Raw genomic sequence first — 24145 nt, 5'->3', positions numbered from 1 at the left:
AATAAGGGATACATATCAATGAAGATAAGGGATCTTTTAAATGTGTGTGTATATTTCAAGTTCATTATGTTTAAATGAGACCAAAAAACCGATACAATAGAAATAAAAATTGTTGAAATTAATCCAGTTTAGGAGCGGTGGGCTATTTTGTTTAAAATTTACTTAATCTGTTTATATAGCATACACAAGCGAGCTACGTGTGTATAAGTATCTGCTATACGCAGAGTTTTTGCTCTGTCTGCCATGTTCAGATTCTGACTTATTTTTTTACAACATAGAATTATTCAATATTTCTAGAGTATAAGCTAAAATTACAATTTTCTGTACTTACGCTGGGAATGTTATCGCTATTGCAAACTTGCTCCGAGAGTAATCTGTCCCGAATTTCCCACGCGAAAATACTGGGACATTCGCGTTTGTAATCAGCAATTTTTTGGACAACTGGAGTTGTGGCAACACGTGGTTTTGAACCACCAATCGCGCGTGGTTTTATCGATCCGGTTTCATAATATCTGAAAATTATATAGATTAACTATTCGTTTCTACATCCTATGCTTTTTTGTATAATATAACGAAGGAATAATAACAAATGATAAGTTTTATTTATTTTATAATAAGGTCAAATAGGTATTCTGCTTTATAAATGAGAGCTTTTGCTACTAAAATGGGTTTGCGTTTGGCTTAAATTAATATATACTACTACACATATAATTCAGTGAAATATATTTATCTATAAACTATTTTGACCTTCACTCGTAACATCTCTCCACAGGTAGTGCAACTACTATATACGAGTTGTGCAACAGTACCATTCCTCTAAGTAATTTTCTGTTATTTGTTCATGCTATTGGCCTTATATATAAAACAAAATAATATATAAATGTTATATGAAAAAAACTTACCTGCCCAATATTTTGCTAACGCAGCCATTTGAAACTTGCAAGATACGAGATATATCACATGGCCGCGCACCCGAATGTGCTAGCTCCACAATTTTCTGACGAGTTGAATCTGGTAAAGGTCTTCCATTAACATAGACCCCACCAAGTTGATTAATGCCGCTGTGCCCCGCAGTAGAGCATCCGAATAATGCACTTTGACTAACCGACGAGGCATGCCCATGCATGATGTGTTCTGTAGTAAGCATCATCATTGGAAATTAAATTTTCACTTAATGTGTTTAGTAAAGATTTTATTTGTGATTGGATAAAAAAAAACACATAGAAGGAAATCAAAGATATATGTTTCTATATAGAATGCTAAACTACATTGTATTTGTTTCACAAATAGCTCTGCTTCATATTTTTTATAATGGTTTAATCACTTGCAAGCTTTTTTATGTTTAATCCAATAAAAATAATTCGGATTAAGATAATAAATTATGTACATTAAGTTTTAGGGTCTCTTAACTTAGTTAATACTCGTTAAATTTCGATGTCCTGTTTATTTTGAATTTTCACTTAAAGAATATTGAACTTTTATGAAGTTTTTATTTCATATAAGCATTTAGTATCGTAATAAGTAATTTTTTAATTTCTTAATTTTTTGACGCTTTGACGTTTTGACGTTTTGTTTTTCGTGTTATTAAATATTTTGTACTATGATTGAAAGCACGGAATTTTGATTTCGTTTATCTGTTATTTGAACATTCACTTTGCATTTAATTCAACTAGACGTTACGTTTCAAGTATATCCATAAATATACCAATCGATTCTTTTTCAGTATACTCTCATTAATTGCAAAATCACCTTTACTTGTTTAAAAATTATGGAAGTTTTATCCCAATGCATTTTAAATATTTGAAACGATTAAGCTCCGAAATACATGATAATACTTGATTGATTTTTGAAACATGCTGTTAATATTGATTAGTTTAAAGCGTTTAATTGTACGCGATTTGCAACTGCGTCGTGAACATGTACAGCGTGTTTAGCATGCGAAACCTTAATGCTCTCATGCGAAAAAAGGTACCAAGTAAATGCGAACTTCCCATGTAAGAGCCCAAATACACCACAAACTGGAAATGCACACATGAGTGAAAGAGAACAAATGTCAAATAAGCTAAACAAAACTTGGGATGTTCGTGACACCGTAGACCTCAACGGGTGTGAGTGAATAAGTACGCTAGTCTTGTGCCGCACATACCAATCACTTTGCTTGGATTCGGTGGGCATTACTAAAAAATCAGCCACACTGAAAAACGAGACAACACACTGAATCCGCTCAACCATTTTGATGCTATTTGCTCAAGCCAGAAGAAAAAATTCTACTACTGTGCACGCACAGAAATGTTTGCTGCACACACACACACACACATACACAAACACATGAGTAGCAAAGTACGGAAGCTAGAATTGCGTAAACGCCATACTTTTACTTATGTAGGCCTATCCAAATACAGAGAACTTTCGAGATACTTATGGGTATTGAGAAAATTAAAAATAAGAAGAAAGTAATAATTTTTGATAATATTAATACATATGCGTACAAGTAAAGTTAAAGTTAAAGTACCTTGATTAAGAAAGTGAAACTAAAAGCAACAACTGAAGTCATTTTAAAATTTGATCTCAGTATTTATTAATTAAAATGTATACACTTCTCCCTTTCTCTTTCTGATGAGCTACCATATTATTCTTAATTTCAAAATGCACTAATGCACGTGAGGATATGAACAAATGCAACGTAAGTGAAGTTTTAAAGCCCAGTTTACTAATTGTTATGCGATCACAACTACAAATTTAGAATATTCGACCAAATTGGAAAACGTATTATAGTAAGAAACAGCTACGAAACAATGATATCAATTGTCACAAGTCTAATACTTTTTTCATAACATTCGTAACACAATTTTTCAAAGTTAAAATAATAATAATAACGCCCATATCGTTGCCGAAGTACCTGTACGCGTGTCATTAAGGTTCAAAGACAAATTAGCAAATATTGTGGATAACATTTAGACGCACATTGTACTTTATAAAAATGTACAAACGTGCAATTTTGCCTTACCAAACTCAATACTGAATGCAATCCTCACCATAAGAATATAAGGCACATTATCCTCCTTCATGATTATGTTTTTTTCTTCTTGTGCTTGTGTACACATTTTGTGGCATCCTTTAGTCGTCGAGTACCGGTGGAAGAGCATTTGTGTGCCTACATTAGCTAGGTATCTACAGCTGTCATAAATACTTTACTTTCAAAATCTGACAGTTCAAATTCCGCATCAGCTATTTTCTTTAACTAAAATCTATTATGATATGCTTCGATGAATGTATTTATCCGTTTGCACTGAATAGGTGCTTCCACTTCTAATATTTTTAAATCTTAATTTTTCTCAGGGATTATTTGGTATACCGCAAAAGATACAAAATGTAAGTATAAACAAAGCGGTGCTCCGATTATACGTTGAAGTGAATATTAGGATTCTGAAGAATATGACATTTATGTTTAGGAGAGATGCGGCTGATTACATATGAATTTTTTCATATAAAATATTTACAATCAAATATTTTCGCTGATATATCAGTGAACAATTAGTTGTTTTCAAAAAATGTATATTTTAATGTTAGTCTGCATATTTATAATTCCCCAGGATTGGAGTTTATAACAACTCCTCTCTAATTTTTTTTTTGTACAATGGACCGTGCTGTTGAAAAAAGTATTAGTAATTTAATTGAAACACTATAGAATATATTAACAAATAGTTCTTAGCTTTTCTAAGTTATTATATAAAAATTTTATTTTAAGCATAGTTAGGAATTTAGTTGCAAGAAGCATTGGGAAGAAGTGGGAAAACAAACTAGCATCTTCCAAACGGACATTTACGCGTACTCATCAATATTGAACGGAATTACCAAGGTAAAAATAACGCATTACTGACAGAGTGTCAAGCGGCGATAAAAGCACTAAACTGGCATCAGGTGACCCCAAAACTGATGCAAGACTGCCTTGATAAGCTTAATCTGCTTGTCGAATCAAATCAGGTGTCGTACGCGTAAATGAATACGCAGACAAACTAGCCAGGAAAGAAGCAACCCCACCGATGATAGGGCCGAAACCTTATTGGGGACTAGGACATAGCACGCTCCTTTCTCTCAAAACAAAGAAGAACCAGTATAAAAAGGATTACTGAGATAATATACCAGGATTAACACAATCCAAATAATTTATTGGTACCTATAACAAAAAGAGACCAGGATAGTAAGTAAAATTTAGAATAATCACAAGAATCCTAACAGGGCATTGTAAACCAAAATACAACCTTAAGAGAAACTGTAGACTGTAGGCTCTGTGAAGAGAATGTGGAGTCAGCCACACATATGCTGTTAGAATGCTGATATACGGATTAGGCTGCTGGGAATGTATATTCTTACGGAAGAAGCAATAAAACTCTATAAAGTACGTTCTATACTATTTTTTGTTGACGGAACAGGGCTTAGAGATCTGCTCTAAGCCCAGAAGGGGGCACAATAGACCCGTCGATCGCAGTGCGACGTCACCTAACAATAATAATAATAGGAATTTAGTTATTGATATAGAGATTGAGAGAGATAGAGATAGAGAAAGAGAAAGAGAGAAATAGAAGGAATTTAGAATATAGGATTCTTAAGTTACATAAATAGTGCGCAGCAAATACAAGTGGATTGGACATACCCTTCGGAAAGGTGCAAAGAAATAGTACATGTAGCCTTACAATGAAACCGCCAAGGTGCAAGAAACAAAGAATCCCTATACCGCGGTAATGACATAGTTAATCAGATAAAAGTTCATCGACTGCGCTTGCTCAATCATATCGTGCGAATAAAATAAAAAACGGCGACGAGAAAGACGTATCAGTATCAACTGATGTAAAACACGGTAAAGAAAGTCCGCATCTTCGGAAGCAGGATCAGGTGACCAACTACCGAAAAAACCATCGATTGGGCTGGCTGGAGATGGTTATTGGATGCTACCAAGAACGACTCATATCAGTAATAGCCAACTGATTAAGTAAGTATGAGGTAAATCAATAACATACTGTATACACTGTAAAAATATGAAGTATATTGTTGAAAATATTTTTGTTATTAATATGAGTATACCATAAACGTTTAGAGCGGTATTTATATTAAGGGTTGATTTAAACTTTATGAAATTTACCGAATCTTGTGGCAAAGTTTATCAGTGATATATGCTCGTATATATGTATCAAATATATATTTGTATCAAATATCTGGCAAAATCGGTTGGATTTCCATAAATTGACTGACGACCAAAAATTGCTCTCATCGTTTTGCACTTGTGATCGAATTTTTGATTAAAAAGTGCATATCAGCTGTCAATCACAATGAGACTTTAACTTTTTTTGAAAAGAAGGTATGAATAAGCTATTCAGAAGGACTTTTACTACAAATCGAATAATGCCGCTTTTAATCGGTTAAATGTCACAACATTTTGATATTACTTCAGGGAAAGCTTTACTTTATTGAAACGTGTTATTGTCAATTTGAAGCCCTCACCACAAACACCTAATTTTTAATACATTTTTTCAATGAAAACCCACGTTGTAGTTAGTTTGACCTGGTTGGCTTCAAGTTTTTGGTCATAGATCTCTGGAGTCCTTCCCGATATCGAGAGTTATAAGAAAAACGTTCTGATATCATAGTTAAAATCGATTCGTTCGAGTGGAATGAAAGAGTGTTAAGAAGAATGCGCGAAAGGGCAAGAAAATGTACAAAAAGGCCAAAATTTTAATTTCCTTCTTTAAACGGAATTAAAGGCACATAATATGTATATAATTTACGATTTACAGCACATTCCGTAAAATCTAATTCGTCACCTTTAACAATTCTCCATAAAATTTTTGACACACGCAAAAGGAATTTCAAAATTTCTACAGCAACCCAACGCAACGCAAGGCGACGCAAGTTGAGTGGTGCGGATATATTTAACTCTGGCCGGATATGAAAACTGCAAAAATCCTAAAAACGTGCCAGGCAACATGTTAAAACTCATTCGGCAGCAGTTGAAGAGAATTACATCAAAGCAGCATCAAAGTAGTAAGATATTTCATAAAAAGCACTAAAGTGGTGGTGAGTTTCAGGTTGAAAAGTTACGCAGTATACGCAAACACTAGAAGCGCACGGTTCACTTTATGCTGCAAATCGTTCAATTATATAAATGCTCCATTCCCAAATATATCCATGTTAATTAATTGACTTTGCATTTTTTAATGTCTTGTACATATACTTAACAATAAAGATGTATTAAATATGTTTGTTAATTTAAGCAGACATACTATATTCACTCTCGAACTGTGCAGTTTTCAATGTATATATTAGATTTGTTACTAATATTATTAATTTGGTAGTTTTTAACTATTCAATCCGTTGGTTCCACAGTTCAGTTCATATAAAAATTGAACAACCCCTTATCATTTCCTCTTTGGAATAAGTTAGGAAATGCCTGCAATTTTTGATAATCTTCCGCAACGATATTTTCCGAAGGAATAGCACTAAACACGCGCCGCATATTATTCGCCGGATACGGAAATATTATTCAAAATAACTGTACTGAATCATGCATTTAGTAAATACAACAGAAATTAAAAAAGAAACAACACAACTTGCTTTCAAGACCTTTGTATTTCAAGTAATCATGCAAAGTTTTCTGTATCATAATTAAGTCTGATATGTAGGTGATATATCTATCAAAGGATATAACATGATGATATGTACTATATCATAAGACATGATGTTCTCGCAATTTGTATCATATATATAGTGTTATAGTGTTTTAATCAATTATGAATTTTTATGATTAAAATAATTGCTAATGAAATTGTTACTAAGCATTCTTTCTGGTCCCTTCAGGTTGTTTGTTAAGATCGAATGATAACACACATAGGAGGTATTTCGTTCATATTTTTTTTTTAACAAAATTGCGATGATAATTTACGCAAAAAGAACAAATTTAGTTGTTATGAAACTTATAGAAGGGTTAGTAAAAAGCACAACTCTCAGTGGAGAGTAATAAAAATGATTTGTCGTAGCACAAATGTAGTGATTGCTCTGTGAACGTTCTTCTTAATATTCCGACATAATGAAATATTATCACCTATTGTTCGCAACAGTTGAGGCGTAATAGCCTTTAATTGAATGCACGTGAACGATTCAAAATTGAACGAGTTTATTAGAAAGCTTTAGTCATAGAGACTTAAAAAAATTTGAAGAAAAATAATCGGAATAATAAAAAGCAAACAAAACGGTCATCGAAACCGTATGTACAACGCGCACGCATAATTGAAATGGCGTTGGCTGTGCACGCTTAACGCATACAACGTATTTCATTATCGACGCATACAAGGGCAATATCCTGGTTAAAAGTATTTAACGAGAGTTATAGCATTGAAAATATTTGTTTCCGCAGCGTCATAACTAAGGAAACTAAAAAATTGGAACTACAAGGATAATGTCACTCACTCTTCGTTGAAATAGGTTAACGATTTTTACCACAGAACGTCCCGCAGTGAGAGCGGCCGTACTGACAATTGGTCCCATGCAGGGAGTTGAAGCATGTATCAGTCGAAAAAAAATTGACAACTTTATTACAAATGCGATTTCGCGTAATATGTGCCATTTCGACCAAATTAGTAAAATAAAATTGCAGCGACAATGACTGACAAAAGGACTAAAGATACACGGGTGCGTTTAAAATGCTGTTTGTAAAAAGCTTACCAATCGCTTAGAGAAATGTTCTTTCACGTCTTTACGTTGTCTTTAACGAGACTACTCTGATAAATTAAACAATTTTTTTTACTTCATTTATTATATTTACAGTTAACAATAATATAAAAAAGGCCTTATTAAGCTGATAAATCCGATCTCTATGGTGGACTAGCGGCGGCACTGCCATTTTGAGTAATAATCAATAAATAGCCTATCTACAGAAACCTTTTTCTGAAAAGTATTGTTTACTTTGGGCTATGCTCAATTTATATAGCATGAATGAAAAATAATTTTTAAAATTGTTAACTAAATAATTTATTGTACATTTACAATATCAGAAAAATTAATCTCAAAATTCTCCGAAAATGTTCATATTTTCATTATGTTCATTATTTTATACTTTTAAATCAATCATGCATTGAAATATTTCCAAATTGTATAAAAATAAACCAATAGAATTGCTCTTATCATAATAAATCTTGTATAAAAATGAAAGTTTTACTGTTAGTGTTCTTTGTTGCTTTGTTTATAATATTTCAAATAAGGTATTATATATTATTATATATATTATATATTAACTTTAGTTGTAACAGAATTATGTTTAGTCTTTGTCACGATATCATAGGATGTAATATCAACCATAAACGTACCGCCGTTCTTGGGTAACTTTTTTGGTACAAAACATAAAATATTGTTATAATGCACTTATAAATAATTTTTCTTCCTTTGATTACCTAAAACAAACTTCCCTCAAGAAAGTCAACAAATTGCTTGCCTAAGCTCTGAACTATCCTACCTTTTAATACTACCTAGAGTTGTCAAAATTCTAGACAGTACCTTTCGAAGCCTCGTTGAGAGATTCAAGAGTTGAATAGAACTATTACCTAGACCACTTTTTTGCGGCTCTAATACTGCTTTTGTATACATTAAACTGAACTTTACTTGCTAAGTCCTCCTTTTGTTGGCTAGTTTTTGTCGAGTTTTTTGGATTTAACTCTCAACTATACTAACTCAGTGTTACATAATCGATTTCGGCTTAGCTCGAGGCCTAGTCAGGAGAAAAGGTAATTTAAAACCATTCCTTTAAAGTCCTGTTATACGATATACTACTTTATAAATGTTTATATTTTATTAACCTATTCTGACATTCCTTTGAGGAAGCCAATGGATTGCCAGTTTTCCAAGTTTTGGTACAATATTTATAATTAAATAATTAAGTATTTTATTACGATTTACTAACGATTTATGTTTAATAATATTTTTAGATTGCACCTTATAAAAACTGATGAGTAAAAACCAAATAATACCATATAAGATTCTTCCAATGAAAGAATCAATCAATTTCGCTCTATATATATTATATTATTTATTAAACAAAAGAGGTCATCATATTCAAATCGCGAATCTTTTTCCGATTGCAGTACAAGACCGTCTTATCAAATACACCGAACTATCATATTTTGGGTGAATCATTGCCCACACAAGTTTGGGAGGGGTCGTCACCCTTAATACTTCCCTATTCTATATATATATATATTTTTTTATTGAAACAATTATGACAAGAAATACAAAAGTTTCCTATCACAGCAACTAGTCATTGTTGACCAACAGGCAGTTATATTCTATATATGTTTTACAACAATATTTATCCCAATAGTGAACACCTCTTTAAAAGTGTTTTTGTAGAAACAAATTTATGTTCCTTAATAAAAACCTAGCTAAGCCACTTATTATCGATGATCACAAAATCCCTATTTTACTGTAGAAACGGATCGCGAATATCTTTTTTATATTACTTCATATTTCTTTTCAACAAATTGCAATCTGAGGTTACTCTGATATCAGCGCCTTTTGTATGGTATACCAAATTTAGGTACCAATACTTCCATTTTAATTTGTTTTTTTTAATGTTTACGAACAATTTGTTTAATGTTTACTTTTGCAATTTTTAAGGGTAGTATTGTGTTGTGCCAAAGAATCTTTCTCTTCCGAAGCGTTATATTAATTAAGGTTGCAATAATGAAGCAAATAATTAAGATTTATCACAATTAATTAAATGGTTTTAAATTTTCGGCAAAAGAAAAATTTTATTTAATTTAATTAATAGTAATGTTTAATATATATTTCAATCTATTTTTATGCCTTTAATGTTATACGAAAACTGTTGATATTATATCTCCGATTCGTTACCGATATCTGCTTTTTTTGACGCAGAGTACTTAATGTATTAGGGGAAAATTAAAAATGAAGTTTTGAATGAGCGCACCCCCTAGAAAGATGCCATTGACCAAAAAAATGATATTCCCAAAGTTTTGGAGCAATAGGATTAAAACTGACGTTGCGCCACTCGAGCAAAGTTGGGTTTTCAGCACAAAAAGCAGAAATTTTTCAATTCAAGGTCATTTTTTATCTTTGTTACTTATTTTAACAGTTATTAATATATACTCATTTGATAGATAATTAAAATATCTTTTTAATAAGATATTGATGAGCAAAATCGGTTAAAAATTATGCGCAAAACACAATAATTAGTTGAGCGACTGTGCTCTGTTTTCTATTTCATACCTTTTAGCTGGCATGTACAATTACGTAATAGGTATATGCTACGATTTAGTTAATTATTTATAAAAAATTATAATTTCAATAAAACCTTTTTTTTCAGTAATTAATATATTGTCTTTATTATGTTTTATGACATAAATCATAAATATGTGAAGGATAATTTTTATGATAATGTTCAACTACTTGCAGAACATATTGTTTTTCCTCTTCATATTTTGTCAAAATCGAATTATAATCCATCATAAGCCTAATTCCTCTTTCTATACAATCATTTATCATATGAAGTCTGGCACAGAATTCAAGTGCATCTCTATAATCGTGTGTCTCCATTCATGGCGATGGATCGAAACTGATAAAACTACTAGATACGCAAAAACGATCAAAAAAATTTGTTATCTCTTCGGTCACGAAATCAATAAGGTTCTTTAAGGAAAATAACTTCACTCTTTATCTAACCAGAGATAGATAGCTGGGAGCTTGGATCTGTGACCGGTAACTTTACAGTTATTATCTACGCAGATGGCTCAAAGATGGAAGGCGGTACGAGAGCAGGTATCTTCTCGAAAGATATGCAGATAAGACAGTGCTACCGAATCCCTGCTACTTGCAGCGTCTTTCACGGCGAGATATATGCTATCGAAAAAGAGGTCGTCCTTCGAATATCACGATTTTTGCAGATAGGCCGCACTGAAAGCAATTGAATCTAAATTCCAAGATAGTATTAAAATGTCGCTATTCACTGATGAGCATCAAACATCATAAGGTTTCTTTTTGTTGGACATAGTACATTTCGAATACTTGGACATAGCAATATTGAAGGGAATGACCTAGCAGATGAGATGGCCAGAAGAGGTTCTGAACTGCATACAGGAAAGGCCGACCTCTCAATACATACACCGATATGTAAACTGTTTAGGATAATAGAGGAAATCAATACAGTGACTAACAATTTATAAACTAACCGCGAAGACTGTAAGGTCGCTAGAATCTTATGGCCTAAGTTGAACAAAAATAAAACGAAAAGCCTTTTAGGCTTCAGCAAACCTTCAGTTCGTGTGCAGGGGCACTGTGCCATTGCGCCTATGCTTCAACGGTGACGAGTTTCAACAAGTGGATTATGCGGGAGTTGCCAACATGAAGAGGAGGTAAAATCTATCACCCACTTCCTGTGTCTCTGTCCAGGACTGTAAATAAGGCTACTTTAATGTCTTGGGGATCCTTATTTTACTGGCTTGAAAGAGATAACGAAAGCAAACTTATACGATCTCCTCAACTTCATCTGGAAAATCAAATGGTTTAACAAGGATAACAAAGATTAGCAACTCCCATCTCCTGGTAAAATTTTTTGAGAGCATCCTTATGGGCAATATATGTCTCCGAGTAGAAGTGCTGACAACTGTCAGCACGTGCCTTCCGAACATAACCTTACCTAGTGTGGGTTAAATTGTTCACACATATGCTCACTATAAAAATGTATATATCTCGTACAAATCATCCGAATTATATGTAAATTGATCTCTTAAAATAAATGTTTTTAGTAAGTACATGATTTTCGCCATTCATCGAGAATCTTAGATGGCACCTGGGCGCCACAGGTAACCATACCTACAACTACAAAATATGTATAGCGTAGCGATCCGAAACCTTGCACTTGTCAAGGGCGGGAACTAAACTGGGAGTAATAAATTGAATCGTTCTGTCTGTGTTATACCAATTTTGTTGAACTGTGACTAAAGATTCAGCTTCCATTTTGAGACAAATTTCTTCATCGAATTTATTCCAAATAAAATCAATGGAATTTTTAGCAGCTCTTGCTTCGTTTGCTAAAAGGATATTAACTTCAGTCATACTCCCTGTATGACCATTTTCTCTTTGCTTCCGAAAAACTTCTTGTTTTGACTACACTTTCAATTCTACTTAAATATCTATATAAATTATTAAGTAGAAATGTATTATTTTTATTTTTTATTTATGTTTCTTCCGTTTCTTGTAAACATTTGTGATTGCATTGTGCATGCCAGCTAAAAGGTATGAAATAGAAAACAGAGCACAGTCGCTCAACTAATTATTGTGTTTTGCGCATAATTTTTAACCGATTTTGCTGATCAATATCTTATTAAAAAGATATTTTAATTATCTATCAAATGAGTATATATTAATAACTGTTAAAACAAGTAACAAAGATAAAAAATGACCTTGAATTGAAAAATTTCTGCTTTTTGTGCTGAAAACCCAACTTTGCTCGAGTGGCGCAACGTCAGTTTTAATCCTATTGCTCCAAAACTTTGGGAATATCATTTTTTTGGTCAATGGCATATTCCTAGGGGGTGCGCTCATTAAAAATCGCATTTTAGTTTTTTTGAGCCACCCTATTAATGTATTCGTTTTTGTAAAAAATCTTATAAATTTTTACTATATCTATATATCCTTTATTTTGTTTGAGTTTAGTAAAGTTAACAGAATCCATTGGAAATTTTTTACAATGCAAAAAATAACAAATTCCTAGTTTTTGGTAACTCTGAAGTTGTTGCATTATTTGTGATGATTTTTGTAGAAGTGGAGAATATATGAAAAGGTGCAATCAATATAAGTACGTTATATTATAATAATATAAAATTATATATTATTATATCTATTGAATTGAATGCCAATAGCTTCCAAAAGCATCAAGAAAAACTCAAACTCCTATTATATATTCAAATATTGAAGTTCTTGAGAATGTATTTGTTGTTGCGGTGATAACGCCGAATACACTTATAAGTTTTAAGACTTATTACGATTAAAGGATCTTAGAGATATCTAATATACACGGGGAAGCCTACGTATTGACCTACCGACAAAACCAAAATACTATATATCAATGATTTTCCTAATCTCCTATATGTTTATAGAAATTAAATAACGCACTAACTTGGATTCTGACCACCCCATAAACTATCAGCATTTCCTTACAAATGTAAGGATATCTGTCTGTGTGTCTATCGTTATCGTAAATATAACGATTATACTATATAAAAATTATACAGTATAAAATAATTATGTTACAAAATAATTATACTATTCTATTTTTTAATAATAATTTCAATGTGTTTTTGAATCCTTGAAATTATAGGTGCAATGATTTGCAAATTTAGAACTTAAAATCAGCGCAACATCAGATATTCAAATTCTTAGCAACCCCAAATTAATTTTCAATTGATCTTTACGGAGCTTCTATCCGTCATTTTCTTATTAAGCGTCCGGTTAGGTAATGGAGTCATGTGTTCTTCACCATCATAATCTGTGGTTATCATTTTCAGTTATAATCAACACGACTCTCTAGTGTTTCTGTTGGATTCCTTACCACAACTTGAACGGTGGTACTTGTGATATAACATTGACACACAGTGCAAACAGGAAAGGGCTTAGTACACCACATTAAGTCATATGTATACATTTATTTTAAAGATATTTTTAAGACAAACTGTTATGTTATGTTATTTTATCTTGTACTAAAGACTAAAAAAATGTGAATACATTTTGTTTATTTAGCGGGGCGAGTTTTGTAGTTGTTATCACATGATAGTAAAATGCTAACAAATGAAGTTAAACGGCGTGGTCTGCTGACCTAAAAATACTCGATGTTGGTTTTCAAAACTAAAATCGATGCTAACTTGTATATAGACCATATAGACCAACGATTAAAAATTCTCCTATAGAAAAACAGTTATGGTGATGTACTGCAAACGAATATCGTATATCTTCAGTTCTTTCATCGATTAGAACATGAAAAAACTTAAGACAAAATCCTTCTTACTTTCGTCGCACAGAGACAAAATTAGACACTTACTTGATGAACTTTGATGTTCCTCGAGATTAGTGTTAACACCAGCGATAATTGGTAAGTACTCATGATGGTGGCTTTTCAATAATTTTTCATATAGCCATCCGAGTAGTCGAATATGTTGACTATAAAACTGATAAAGTATTGATCTTGATAATAAATTTTCACAATATGATGACGTTATATCATTATTTATTTATGTGAATATGTGTTTCTCTTCCGAATTCAACACAAGTAAAGTATCTGCTTCGAGTTTTATTGTTTCATTAGTAAAGAAGGGAATTTAATTATATAAAGGATTAAAGGAAGAAAGCAACTTAAATGTATATTAGAATGCGGCAACTTAGAGTTTTATTCTATAAAATTTATTTCATTTTTTAAAACATCCTTACTTCTTCATATTATACGAGGGCGGTTTGATAAGTCAGTAACTTTTTGAATAAAACAAATTTTTTCGGCAAATAAACATTTTATTTTTCTACATAATCACCTTTTAGCTCGATAAATTTAGTCCAGCGTTTTTCTAATTTTCTTATTCCCTCCAAATAATAGGTTTTCTTAAAGCTCTCAAAATGCGGGTTAGTTTTGGTAATGACTTCTTCATTCGACTCAAATTTCTTACCGCCCAGCCATTTCTTTAGGTTTGGAAACAGAAAATAGTCGCAGGGGGCTAAATCTGGAGAATATGCTGGATGCCATTCACTTTTTTTCATTTTCGTGAAAATTCACGAGGTTGTCTGCTTTGAACGGCTATCCAACACCAACTGAACAATGTAGCTTGCTCAAAATTAGAAAGTTGCCCACTAGTAGATTATAGCTGACGGCAGCACTGTTATATTTGGAGTAACTGCGCGGGAAATTCAAAAAGTCACTGACTTATCAAATCTACTTATATCTCTGGTAAGTAATAATATTTGATGTTAAAAATAATATAACGCGAGTGAAGTTTGAGCAAAGTTTTTTTAACATAAATCTATATATAATGTAGTTTATAATATAGATTATATTGATATAATAATTCAATTCACTCATTGTTAAAGGATTGCTCTTTGCATCTAGTTTTTCATTCAACGACGGAAGTTCTCAATTGAATTGAGATATGCACAATTTCCAGGTCAATTCAATGACAAAATACTATTCATTCGGAAAAAATAATTAACTTTTTATATTATAGAATTAGTAATTCAACTTGTCACAATTAAAAATCAAAAATACTATAACAAGGCGCATAGTTTTGAAAATTGAAATAGCCTACCTTTGAACAGCACTCATCAATTAAGGGATTTTCTCGGTGTGTGTTTCTTAAATTTGGAGATGATGGTTCTTTGATCTTGTATTAGATATCCAATTGTATTAAGAGGAAATTAATTATAAATCTTTTTTTTGAAACCGAGAATTTTAACTTTTAGTGTTTAATATTTTTAATGACTGAGTTAGTGAGCTAAAAAATCTTTGTGCTCTGCGCATTGACATAGCTACAATTATACATGAATTATGCAATTGGTCTTTAAATTCATCATAATAAACATCGTTCCAAAATAAATGAAAAGTAAGTCTCGGATTAGAATACCGCAACCTGTTGTCAACCCATTCAAATGTTTTAAGCAATACGATTTAAAAATATAGACCTATAAGTTCCAAACTCTTAACAGAGAAGGTACATCTATACAGGTGGTTGATGTTCTCAGGAAATACCAGGTCGACATTACCGCTTTCCAGCACACTGTGCAATAAAGCATAAATTTGAAGTCAGTTTGTACTAAACTGGAATGTTCAGTTTAAAACTGTGCACAAGTCAAATCCTTATTAAAGTAATAGAAGATAAAGATGATGATATCATGCAGACTTTCTATGAATTATTTGAATAGGAATATAAATGCTGTTTCCATCATGACATCAAAATTGTTGTGGAAGTCTTTAACACAAAAGGTGGGTAAAAATGTTCTATTATCAGTAGAACATAATGGAACAATTGAACACGATAATGGAACAAGGTTGATGAATGTCACCGCGGCAATATCGAAATAAATTTCAAAACGGCAAAATAGTTCAAAATTTTAGCTTCACGCCATATTCACGGAGATAAGGCTGTCCTCTGATTAAAAATCAAGATCCCAAAATGATCACATTGTAATAGACGGATGGTATACTTCTAGTGTCTTGAGTAAACGTACTATTGAAGGGGCCAACAACAACTTGGATCACAAACTTTTTGCAGTCAAAATCCATTCACGTAGCGGTGAAAAAGCCACGTAAACAAACACAACCAATTCCTCATAACTGAATCTGAAGGAACGATTATATGCGCACCATAAAGAGTCATATCTCCCGCTCTGTGCGTGCTGAAGAAGATGTGATTGGTAACTACCATAGACAGAGAGACAAGTGGTACGCTTAGGGGTATCGTGACGATACAGGAGATAAATTGTAGCACAGAATGTATTTCAGTCAGTAGCGATGCGTGGTTCCCAGGAATGATGTAGACAAAAAAGAAGAGAAAGGAAACGACTTTTTAAACAAAAAAGAAGAAGCAGAAAGACATGAGCATAAACAGCTTAAGAAACTGAGTAAAAAGAGTTTGCTACTCGTACTAGCTAGCTGATGTGTGAATTCGTTAGATAAAGTTGTATGAGATTTTCCACTGTGTGTGATGTGAAATGTTCTTGGTTGAAGCCACTAGAAAAAATCAAGTTGATGCAATGCCGATGATAAAATATTCGTTGCAAACCGTAATTATCGTCTCTAAAAATATCACCTCCTTATGTTTTATAAATTCTATTAGCCTATATTATAATTCTATAAGACATCCCTTACATTCCTTTGTAGGAAGGTGGTACCTTCCTACAGGCTTCCGTTCTACGTTTGATAAACAAGGCATAAAATACCATCTTCTTATGTTATCGCTTTGATATAGCATATGTGCTGTTTTAACGAACCTAGACACAAGCCTGGGATGAGTGCGCTCATTAATACTAAACAGCCTTGCCTTTATTTGGTAGCGCCAAAGTATTTCTGATCATATTCTTGCTAAAATTTGTTTATTTTTACGCGCTCTTCTTCTCTTTGAGCATGTTTTCTTCTTGATGCGAAGATCATTTACGAACTGTCAGGATTTGGTTAATTTTTCTTTTGTTTTGTGTTTTGTTATGAAAAATATGATGCGAGTTTTTTTATTATTTATGTATCGTAAAGACAGAGACGTTTGATAATTACAACTAGTGTACATTTATGTACTAACAAGCAACTTTATTTAATTAATTAAATTTAAGAAACAATAACAACAACATATACTATAAGTGCGAACATAAATATGTAAATATATGTGCAGTTTGTTATGACGACATGAGGTCTAATAGTGTTGTACGTTTTAGTTCGCGACGTTGAACAGTTCTTTGTAGAAGAGCGCAAGCTTCAAAGTTGACATGATGTGTTAATCACACTGACATATTGTTAAGCCACGTTTAGAACAGATAGCATACCCAGGTCAGGATGAAGGTCACAATTTCTAACATAGAATGGTGAATTTACTACGCTTTGTAATACTTTATTTTGGAATAGTTAAATTGTGGCAATGCAAATTTTGCTGACACTATCCTAGAGTTCTATACCATAAGTCCATAACGGATTTAGGATTTGTTTATATAGTAATAATTTATTCTGATTTGACGAATAAGTTACGATAAGTTCTTCTTTTTGTTCTTAACGTCCGATTTCTAACACAGCTTTGCCTCTAGTGTAATACCAAGGTTATTTTGCTTCATTAACATATACGTTAGTATTTTCGTGGAATTTGTATATGCTGAAGTGTAAGATATATATTTTTTAGTCCCAAAACTATATACACTGATTCAATGTTGTTTAGCTTTATACGCCATTTACTGACCCATGTCACCACAGTATTTACCATGGGTTGTAATTTAACAGTTGCCTGTTTACTTGTTTCGTCGATTGTTAAAAAAGCAGTATCGTCAGTAAATTAGGCAGATAGATTGAATTGAAGTCGGTGTCGGACGGAAATAGTAGGTACAGAAGTGATCTAAGGATACCTGCAAAACATCTAAAAAGACTGCAGAACATACTTATTTTGCTTACATGACAGACTCAGTTGTATGTGCAATTCTCTGAAGTTGGTCAATCGTAGAGTGTCTTCTTCGAAATCATAACTGATGTGTTGGAATTATGTATTTATTGTCGATAATACGTTGCAACCACTTTTGAAATACTCGTAATTTTTTCAAAAGTTTTGATAGAATGGGAAGCAAAGATATTGGCCTGTACGACGATACGTTGTTGGGTGATTTTCTACGTTTAAGTATTATAATTACCTCTGATATTTTCCAATATATCGGTACATATTTCAATTTTAAACACAGAGTTAGATAATTCCCGTAAAATTCATGTTGTTATTAGATCAAGACCTGGCGATTATTTCAAAGTTAATTTTTGTGTTTGACTCTCCACTTCCTTAGAACTGACGTGAGTTATAGTTATTCCTCTTTCTAATCAATCTGTATTGAGAGTCATTTCGCTGTTCCCTTTATTTTGAGTAAATATTTCTTGTATATAGATGTTTAGCAATCAAGTTTACTTTCTCTATGTTTATCTTTGCCCATTTATTATCCTTGGTCTCGATTGAAACACTATGACTTACTGGATGATGATTTTGTCAGGGGTTAGTCCAATCAAGAAGCTATTAAATGCTTCGTTTTTAAATGCCTTAATTTTTTCTGGCAGCTTTCCCGTGTATTGATTAGTATTAGTTTATCCACCGAAGACCTAGTATGTTGAGATCGCCCTCAAAGTTTGCGTCTTTTGCTTATCCAGATTTTAATATCATTTGAATAACATTTTATGTTCTGGGGAAATGTTGAAATGGGTGTGTGTTTCCAAGCTGCAGTTTGAATATTTCGTGTAAAACGTATAAGTTCATTCTCAAGTTGTTTAAGGGTCAATACGTTTTCTTCGGTTGAAACTAATTCATTCAGTTTATCTGTAAAGTAGTGCCATTAAATTTATTTACTCCGGACAACTTTGCTGTAAGATTGGATTTTCAGAGACTATCAGAAGTACATATGAATAGTCAGAACTTAAATAGTAACACTTCTCTATACAGAAATACGTTTTAGGAATACTTTTGATGACAAAAAAAGGAATCAAATCAGACAATTTGTTCGTTCTTGTTCAGAGAGCCAGTATGTAGTATGACTATGTGTTGATGAGTTTTTGTAGGATATATTAAATTTGGTGCAGCACCATAATTAACATTGCCATGAAAATGGTTTAAAAGTTTTGTTTGTCACTTTAAATTTGACTGAATTGGAACCAATAGTGGGCGATCTACTGTTCAGTGCTGCTTTTTTCATTGTTGGTCTAGAAAGTTTTATTCCTGCGATTGTTTTATCTTGGTTTGTTTTTCTAGTTTTCTTGCATAGTCTTTGAAATCGCTTGCACTTTTTTTTTGGCTGGTTTGAGTTATTGCGTTATGTTGCGTTCATATTTGTTTATATTGATTGATTCGAAACACACTAAAGTTCAAAATCCATGCGGTTGTGCGAGATCTAGTCCAACTACCAAATAGGAATCAACTAAGGGGATTATTGTCATTAATCACTTGTGATAACATTCGGCCCGTTTGTGACCGCAAGCATGCTATGTTTTTATCAAATTATCATAATTTTATACAATTAATGATCGATAACTTAAACCGAAACCACATGGTACCACACAGCTCACACAATCAAATATTGTGATACAATTTATAGAACTCAAAAGAAGTTCTATAAAGAACTCATAAATAGAACTCATCGAAAAATTTTATTCAGTACGTCGATATATCATACATACTCTTATTATATGTACAAAGTCAGCTTACGGTTGTTTTGCAGTTTTATTAATGATTTTGAACTTTATAGAAAAAGGAACTGAGCCTAGTAAGTTGAGACTGCAAGTCCATCCGTGATTGAGATCAAGTATATTGCCATTGTATTAATTTCGCATACAATTTAATGTAAATATATGGTATTAAATCTATATTTAATTCTTCAAAAGGGAACTACTAAAACCTTCTAAATAACAAGAACTGAATTATTTTTAGCTAATCTTGCTACCGTAGTCATGAACCTACGTCCATATTATTATTTATTTTAGTCAAAATTAAGTATTATTAATAATCCTGATGTTAATTATAGTAAGACATTGCAGGTGAGGGCATACCCTAAAACTTATAGGCAGAATCATGTCATATCTAAATTTTAGCAAACAATTTTCCTAAATCAACTGTTTTTTAGTTGGTCTTAATTTTATTTTTTTATATTATTTTTTTATTTTATTTTTAATTTTTATCCTTTACTTACTGTTGAATTGCCTACTTGAGGGAAAGTATTTTTTTTTTCAAAAGCAATTCATAAATCCTTACATTATTCCGGTATCTTTACAAATTCATTTCAGACATTTGATTCAGTGTAGCATGATGGTGTTATTTTTCATTAAATAATTGTTTATTCATAACCAGCTATAAAAGAGATATACAGCAACTTAGTGCTAGTTGACGATCAACCGAAAGATCGGCAACATTATTTTTCGAATAACTACCATGGTTAAAGCAAAAATAACCGAACCAAAAATTAGGATTTATTATAAAATTTCAAATATAGTACCTAGAATAGCCGTAATTGTTTCTTTCAGAGTAGCAAAAACATACTCGCAACTTACCAAAGGCAACATATGAAGCAACAACAATGCTCTTAAACCCTTCAGAGTTAGGTTTTACTCTTAAAAAATTTTGCATGTTTAGTTGCAGTGTTTCCAAATTCAAAAATCGATCTATTGTGAATGTTCATTGGAAATATGTTACAAAACTCCAGTTATCCGATCAAATCATATGAGCAGATATAATAACATTATTATTATTATTATTGTTATTCTATTATTACCGTCTTCGAGATATGGTTTAGAATTTGGTCATCACTTTACACCGATTCTGTACGTGCTATAATTTCTCTGTACGGAGTGTAGATTTATATCTTGCATAATGTTCTGAAAATTACTGTTTCATCTTCAAAGATCCAACTACAAAATTTGTTTCATTGAAACGCGAGGAGCACATAATAAATTCGTTACGTCCGAGAGGAACTTAATGAATATCCACTATAGAAATAACATAAACGGCAAATGGTCCTTAAAAAAGAACCTCAATTTGATGAATAGACATGAAATGTAATATGTGTTTTGTTATAAAAGAGCATAAACATTAATGAACATTATGAAATTAATTTGAATTTAATGAAGAAACGACCATTACTCAGGTTTGCTGATATCAGCAGCAATGAATACATCTGAGAATTAACTTAATTAAAAAATGTTTAGACTTTAATTATTTGCATGTATGGAATAATAAGTTTTGGTTTCAATTAGTTACTTAAAGCTGCAAATGAAATTGTCAGTTGCTTTTGATTGAGAATTGTACGGTCAGAATTGCCGAGATTCATTTACTATCTAACAGCCTATATGCCGAATACTTTTTCTCATTTTTCACAATGCAGCTCGCAATACAATCTCAGCGCCGCATGACCTCGTATGAGTGGTTTAATTAAGTGGCTAACTTTGATGTGCACCCCGCCGAGAAAATCACATATGACAGCAGTATAAAAATTAAACACGAATCGTATTTTTGCTTCTACTTCTAATTTAAATTATAATTAGTTTTACCGTATAACAGATATAATTCTGTCCGCAGATATGGTGTGTGCATGGATACATATATTATACATATAATATTTATAATTTAGGATCGCGTCTTTACATACATTTATCTTTAAGTTGCTTTACGAAAAACAGGTTGTATCGAATTTAAGACAAGTAATTTGAAAATGCCATTGAAAGTAATAATACTCAACAATATTTTCATTAATTATTGAAATATGTATTTAAGTGTTTATTTAAAATATGACACTTATGATTATAATCATTTGTTTGAACGGAGTTTCTTAAGAGATACTAAAACAAATATAGTATAGTATACATTTCCCATCATATCGCTAAAATAAAAATGATCAGTCCTTTCATGTACTTAAATTTATTTATATTGAATAAAAATTAAACTGAATTTTTATAAATTAAATCCTTCATAAATCTCTTCATTAAAGGAACAATTATTCGTGTTTATTGAATCTACATACGCTATAAGTTATCAGTTATCAGCTATCAGCTACTATGTATTATTTAATATGATTAAATATCTAAAATCTATGTAAAATATATAAGTATGTAAAATCTATGTTTGTCACTTAGCTGTAAGTGTTTTACTTATAAATGATCCGTTTGGTCTATATAAATCTCTGGATTTCTGTTGAGCAACGGATGAGGTTTACATAGGTAGACTTATTAAATCAGGTATTTGCGAACTTATAGACAACTACAAACTCTTACTCGTATCTAAATTTGATATAAGCTAGTTTCTGATATCCATAAAATTGGAATCGGCACGAAATATATGTACATACAATTTTGAGTTTTTGCTCACTTCGATCATAAGAGTTCCAGTATATTCATTTTTATTTTTTTATTCGCTAGGACTTTATTATTGAGAACAGGGATAGTGCACTGCGACGTGAAAGATCTATTGTGCCCCTTAGTCGATTTGCTAGGACTTAATTTAAACACTTTTACAAATTAAAACGTAAGTATAAGCTATAGCTAAAGACTTGCGTTTAGAAAACATTGTAATTGCTTCGAAATAAGACGTACAAATTTTGCAAAAATTTATATTTAATACTTTTTCCTAAGACCGGGACTGTTTTTTAAAACTAATTTTGGAAAATCAAATACTCAGCACAATAAAAATTTTTTTAATATACAAATTGATTTTATAATAAAAACTTTCATTGTATATTGAAAATATTTAGATGTCACACTTGACTTGTCACATCCTTTCAGATATTTTGACAGGTTCCTAGATAAGCAACAATTATAATACGTATGGTATATGTCGCAGGCATAGACTGCTGCAATATGAGTACATGTTTTTATTGTAAACATAATAACTGAAAATAAACAAATATTATGGACTTCCTTACCTGCGTACGGCATTTTCCAAAAGCTATCAATACCATCCCGTGTTAACGGGTGTTGCAAACTTGTTGATCCAATCAGTTTGAAATTTTTTTTCACAATTTAAGGATCATGCATGCTACACGTTGTACCTGTCTTCTATATTAAAAGTGTGCATTAAAAATGTAATCGATCAAACTGCCGATCAGGAATGAATGCTCGATTGAATTTAAATACCAGCAAGTTTTCAAATTTACAAATTTAAAACTGAAAGTGTTGCTGAAGTATCTATAAAAAGGTAAAAAAATATTAAATCTACATAAAGAAAAATATCAAGGTAACAAGTGATTTTGTTTGTGACAGTGGCGCCTTAAAGTCCATTTATTTACGCTTACATTAATATCTTCTCGATCCTTTTTCTCTTAAGACGCGACTTGTTAAACCAATGTGATGAAAAAAGAATGTGACAGCATATCAGATAGAACTGATAACAGAGTTTGACAGAGTTGTTTTTTGATCACCTTCTGTTTTTGTTGTAGTATGTTTGTTGATAGCCTTTTAATGACGAGTTTACTGAAATATAAAAGAGTCAGTTGTAGTAATAATTCATATCATTTGATGTTTTAATAATTTCTATATTCGTTTGTATTTGCAAGTCAAAAAGACATAGACGTGTTTTATGCTTAGAAGCACAAAACATATCGAAATATGTATATTCAATTTTTAAAATATAAATACATAAATTATAGATCTCAATGAAAATATAAACAAGTAAACAAGTTGTGGTAATATAGTTATGATCAAGAATTGAATTTTGCTAACACTACACATTACACATATCTCAAATCCATATGCAACTTCTACAATTTCTTTTTAAATAACATCTTTTAATAAAAATTATCGGATAAAATTATTTAATGACATGAGTCTTTGTTAGTTAAATTGTTGACTCTTACAAAGAACACTATTTTGTTTTAACAGAGCACCTTAGGGATGTTAATAAAT

At 31.7% G+C, this 24145-nt stretch overlaps 1 protein-coding gene across 2 annotated transcripts; it reads right to left on the bottom strand.

Annotated features, from left to right (window-relative positions):
• Positions 1 to 211: 211 nt before the first annotated feature.
• Positions 212 to 23700, bottom strand: LOC119681642 (paired box protein Pax-6-like). Of its 2 annotated transcripts, XM_038094889.1 has the most exons (4): positions 23536 to 23700; positions 23167 to 23428; positions 903 to 1134; positions 212 to 512 (listed from the first exon to the last, which is right to left on the bottom strand). In XM_038094889.1, the coding sequence occupies exons 2-4, from the start codon at positions 23177 to 23179 to the stop codon at positions 281 to 283; spliced, it is 477 nt and encodes a 158-aa protein (XP_037950817.1). In that variant the 5' UTR covers positions 23180 to 23428; positions 23536 to 23700; the 3' UTR covers positions 212 to 280. The 2 variants fall into 2 exon arrangements, with proteins under 2 accessions (XP_037950817.1, XP_037950816.1); XM_038094888.1 differs by lacking the exons at positions 23167 to 23428; positions 23536 to 23700 and having other exon boundaries at positions 903 to 1239.
• Between the last annotated feature and the right edge of the window lie 445 nt (positions 23701 to 24145).

Source organism: Teleopsis dalmanni, chromosome 2, assembly GCF_002237135.1.
Source record: "Teleopsis dalmanni isolate 2A chromosome 2, ASM223713v2, whole genome shotgun sequence".
Lineage (NCBI taxonomy): Eukaryota > Metazoa > Arthropoda > Insecta > Diptera > Diopsidae > Teleopsis > Teleopsis dalmanni.
The sequence above is the reverse complement of the archived record's forward strand: the minus strand, read 5'-3'. Positions and strand labels throughout refer to the sequence as shown.

What these genes read in the sequence shown, in the direction of transcription:
- LOC119681642 (XM_038094888.1), bottom strand. Translation starts at nt 1,153, where the DNA reads ATGATGATGCTTACTACAGAACACATCATGCATGGGCATGCCTCGTCG. An exon ending in GTTAGCAAAATATTGGGCAG is followed by an intron (nt 513 to 902) that starts GTAAGTTTTTTT and finishes TATAATTTTCAG; the next exon opens with ATATTATGAAACCGGATCGA.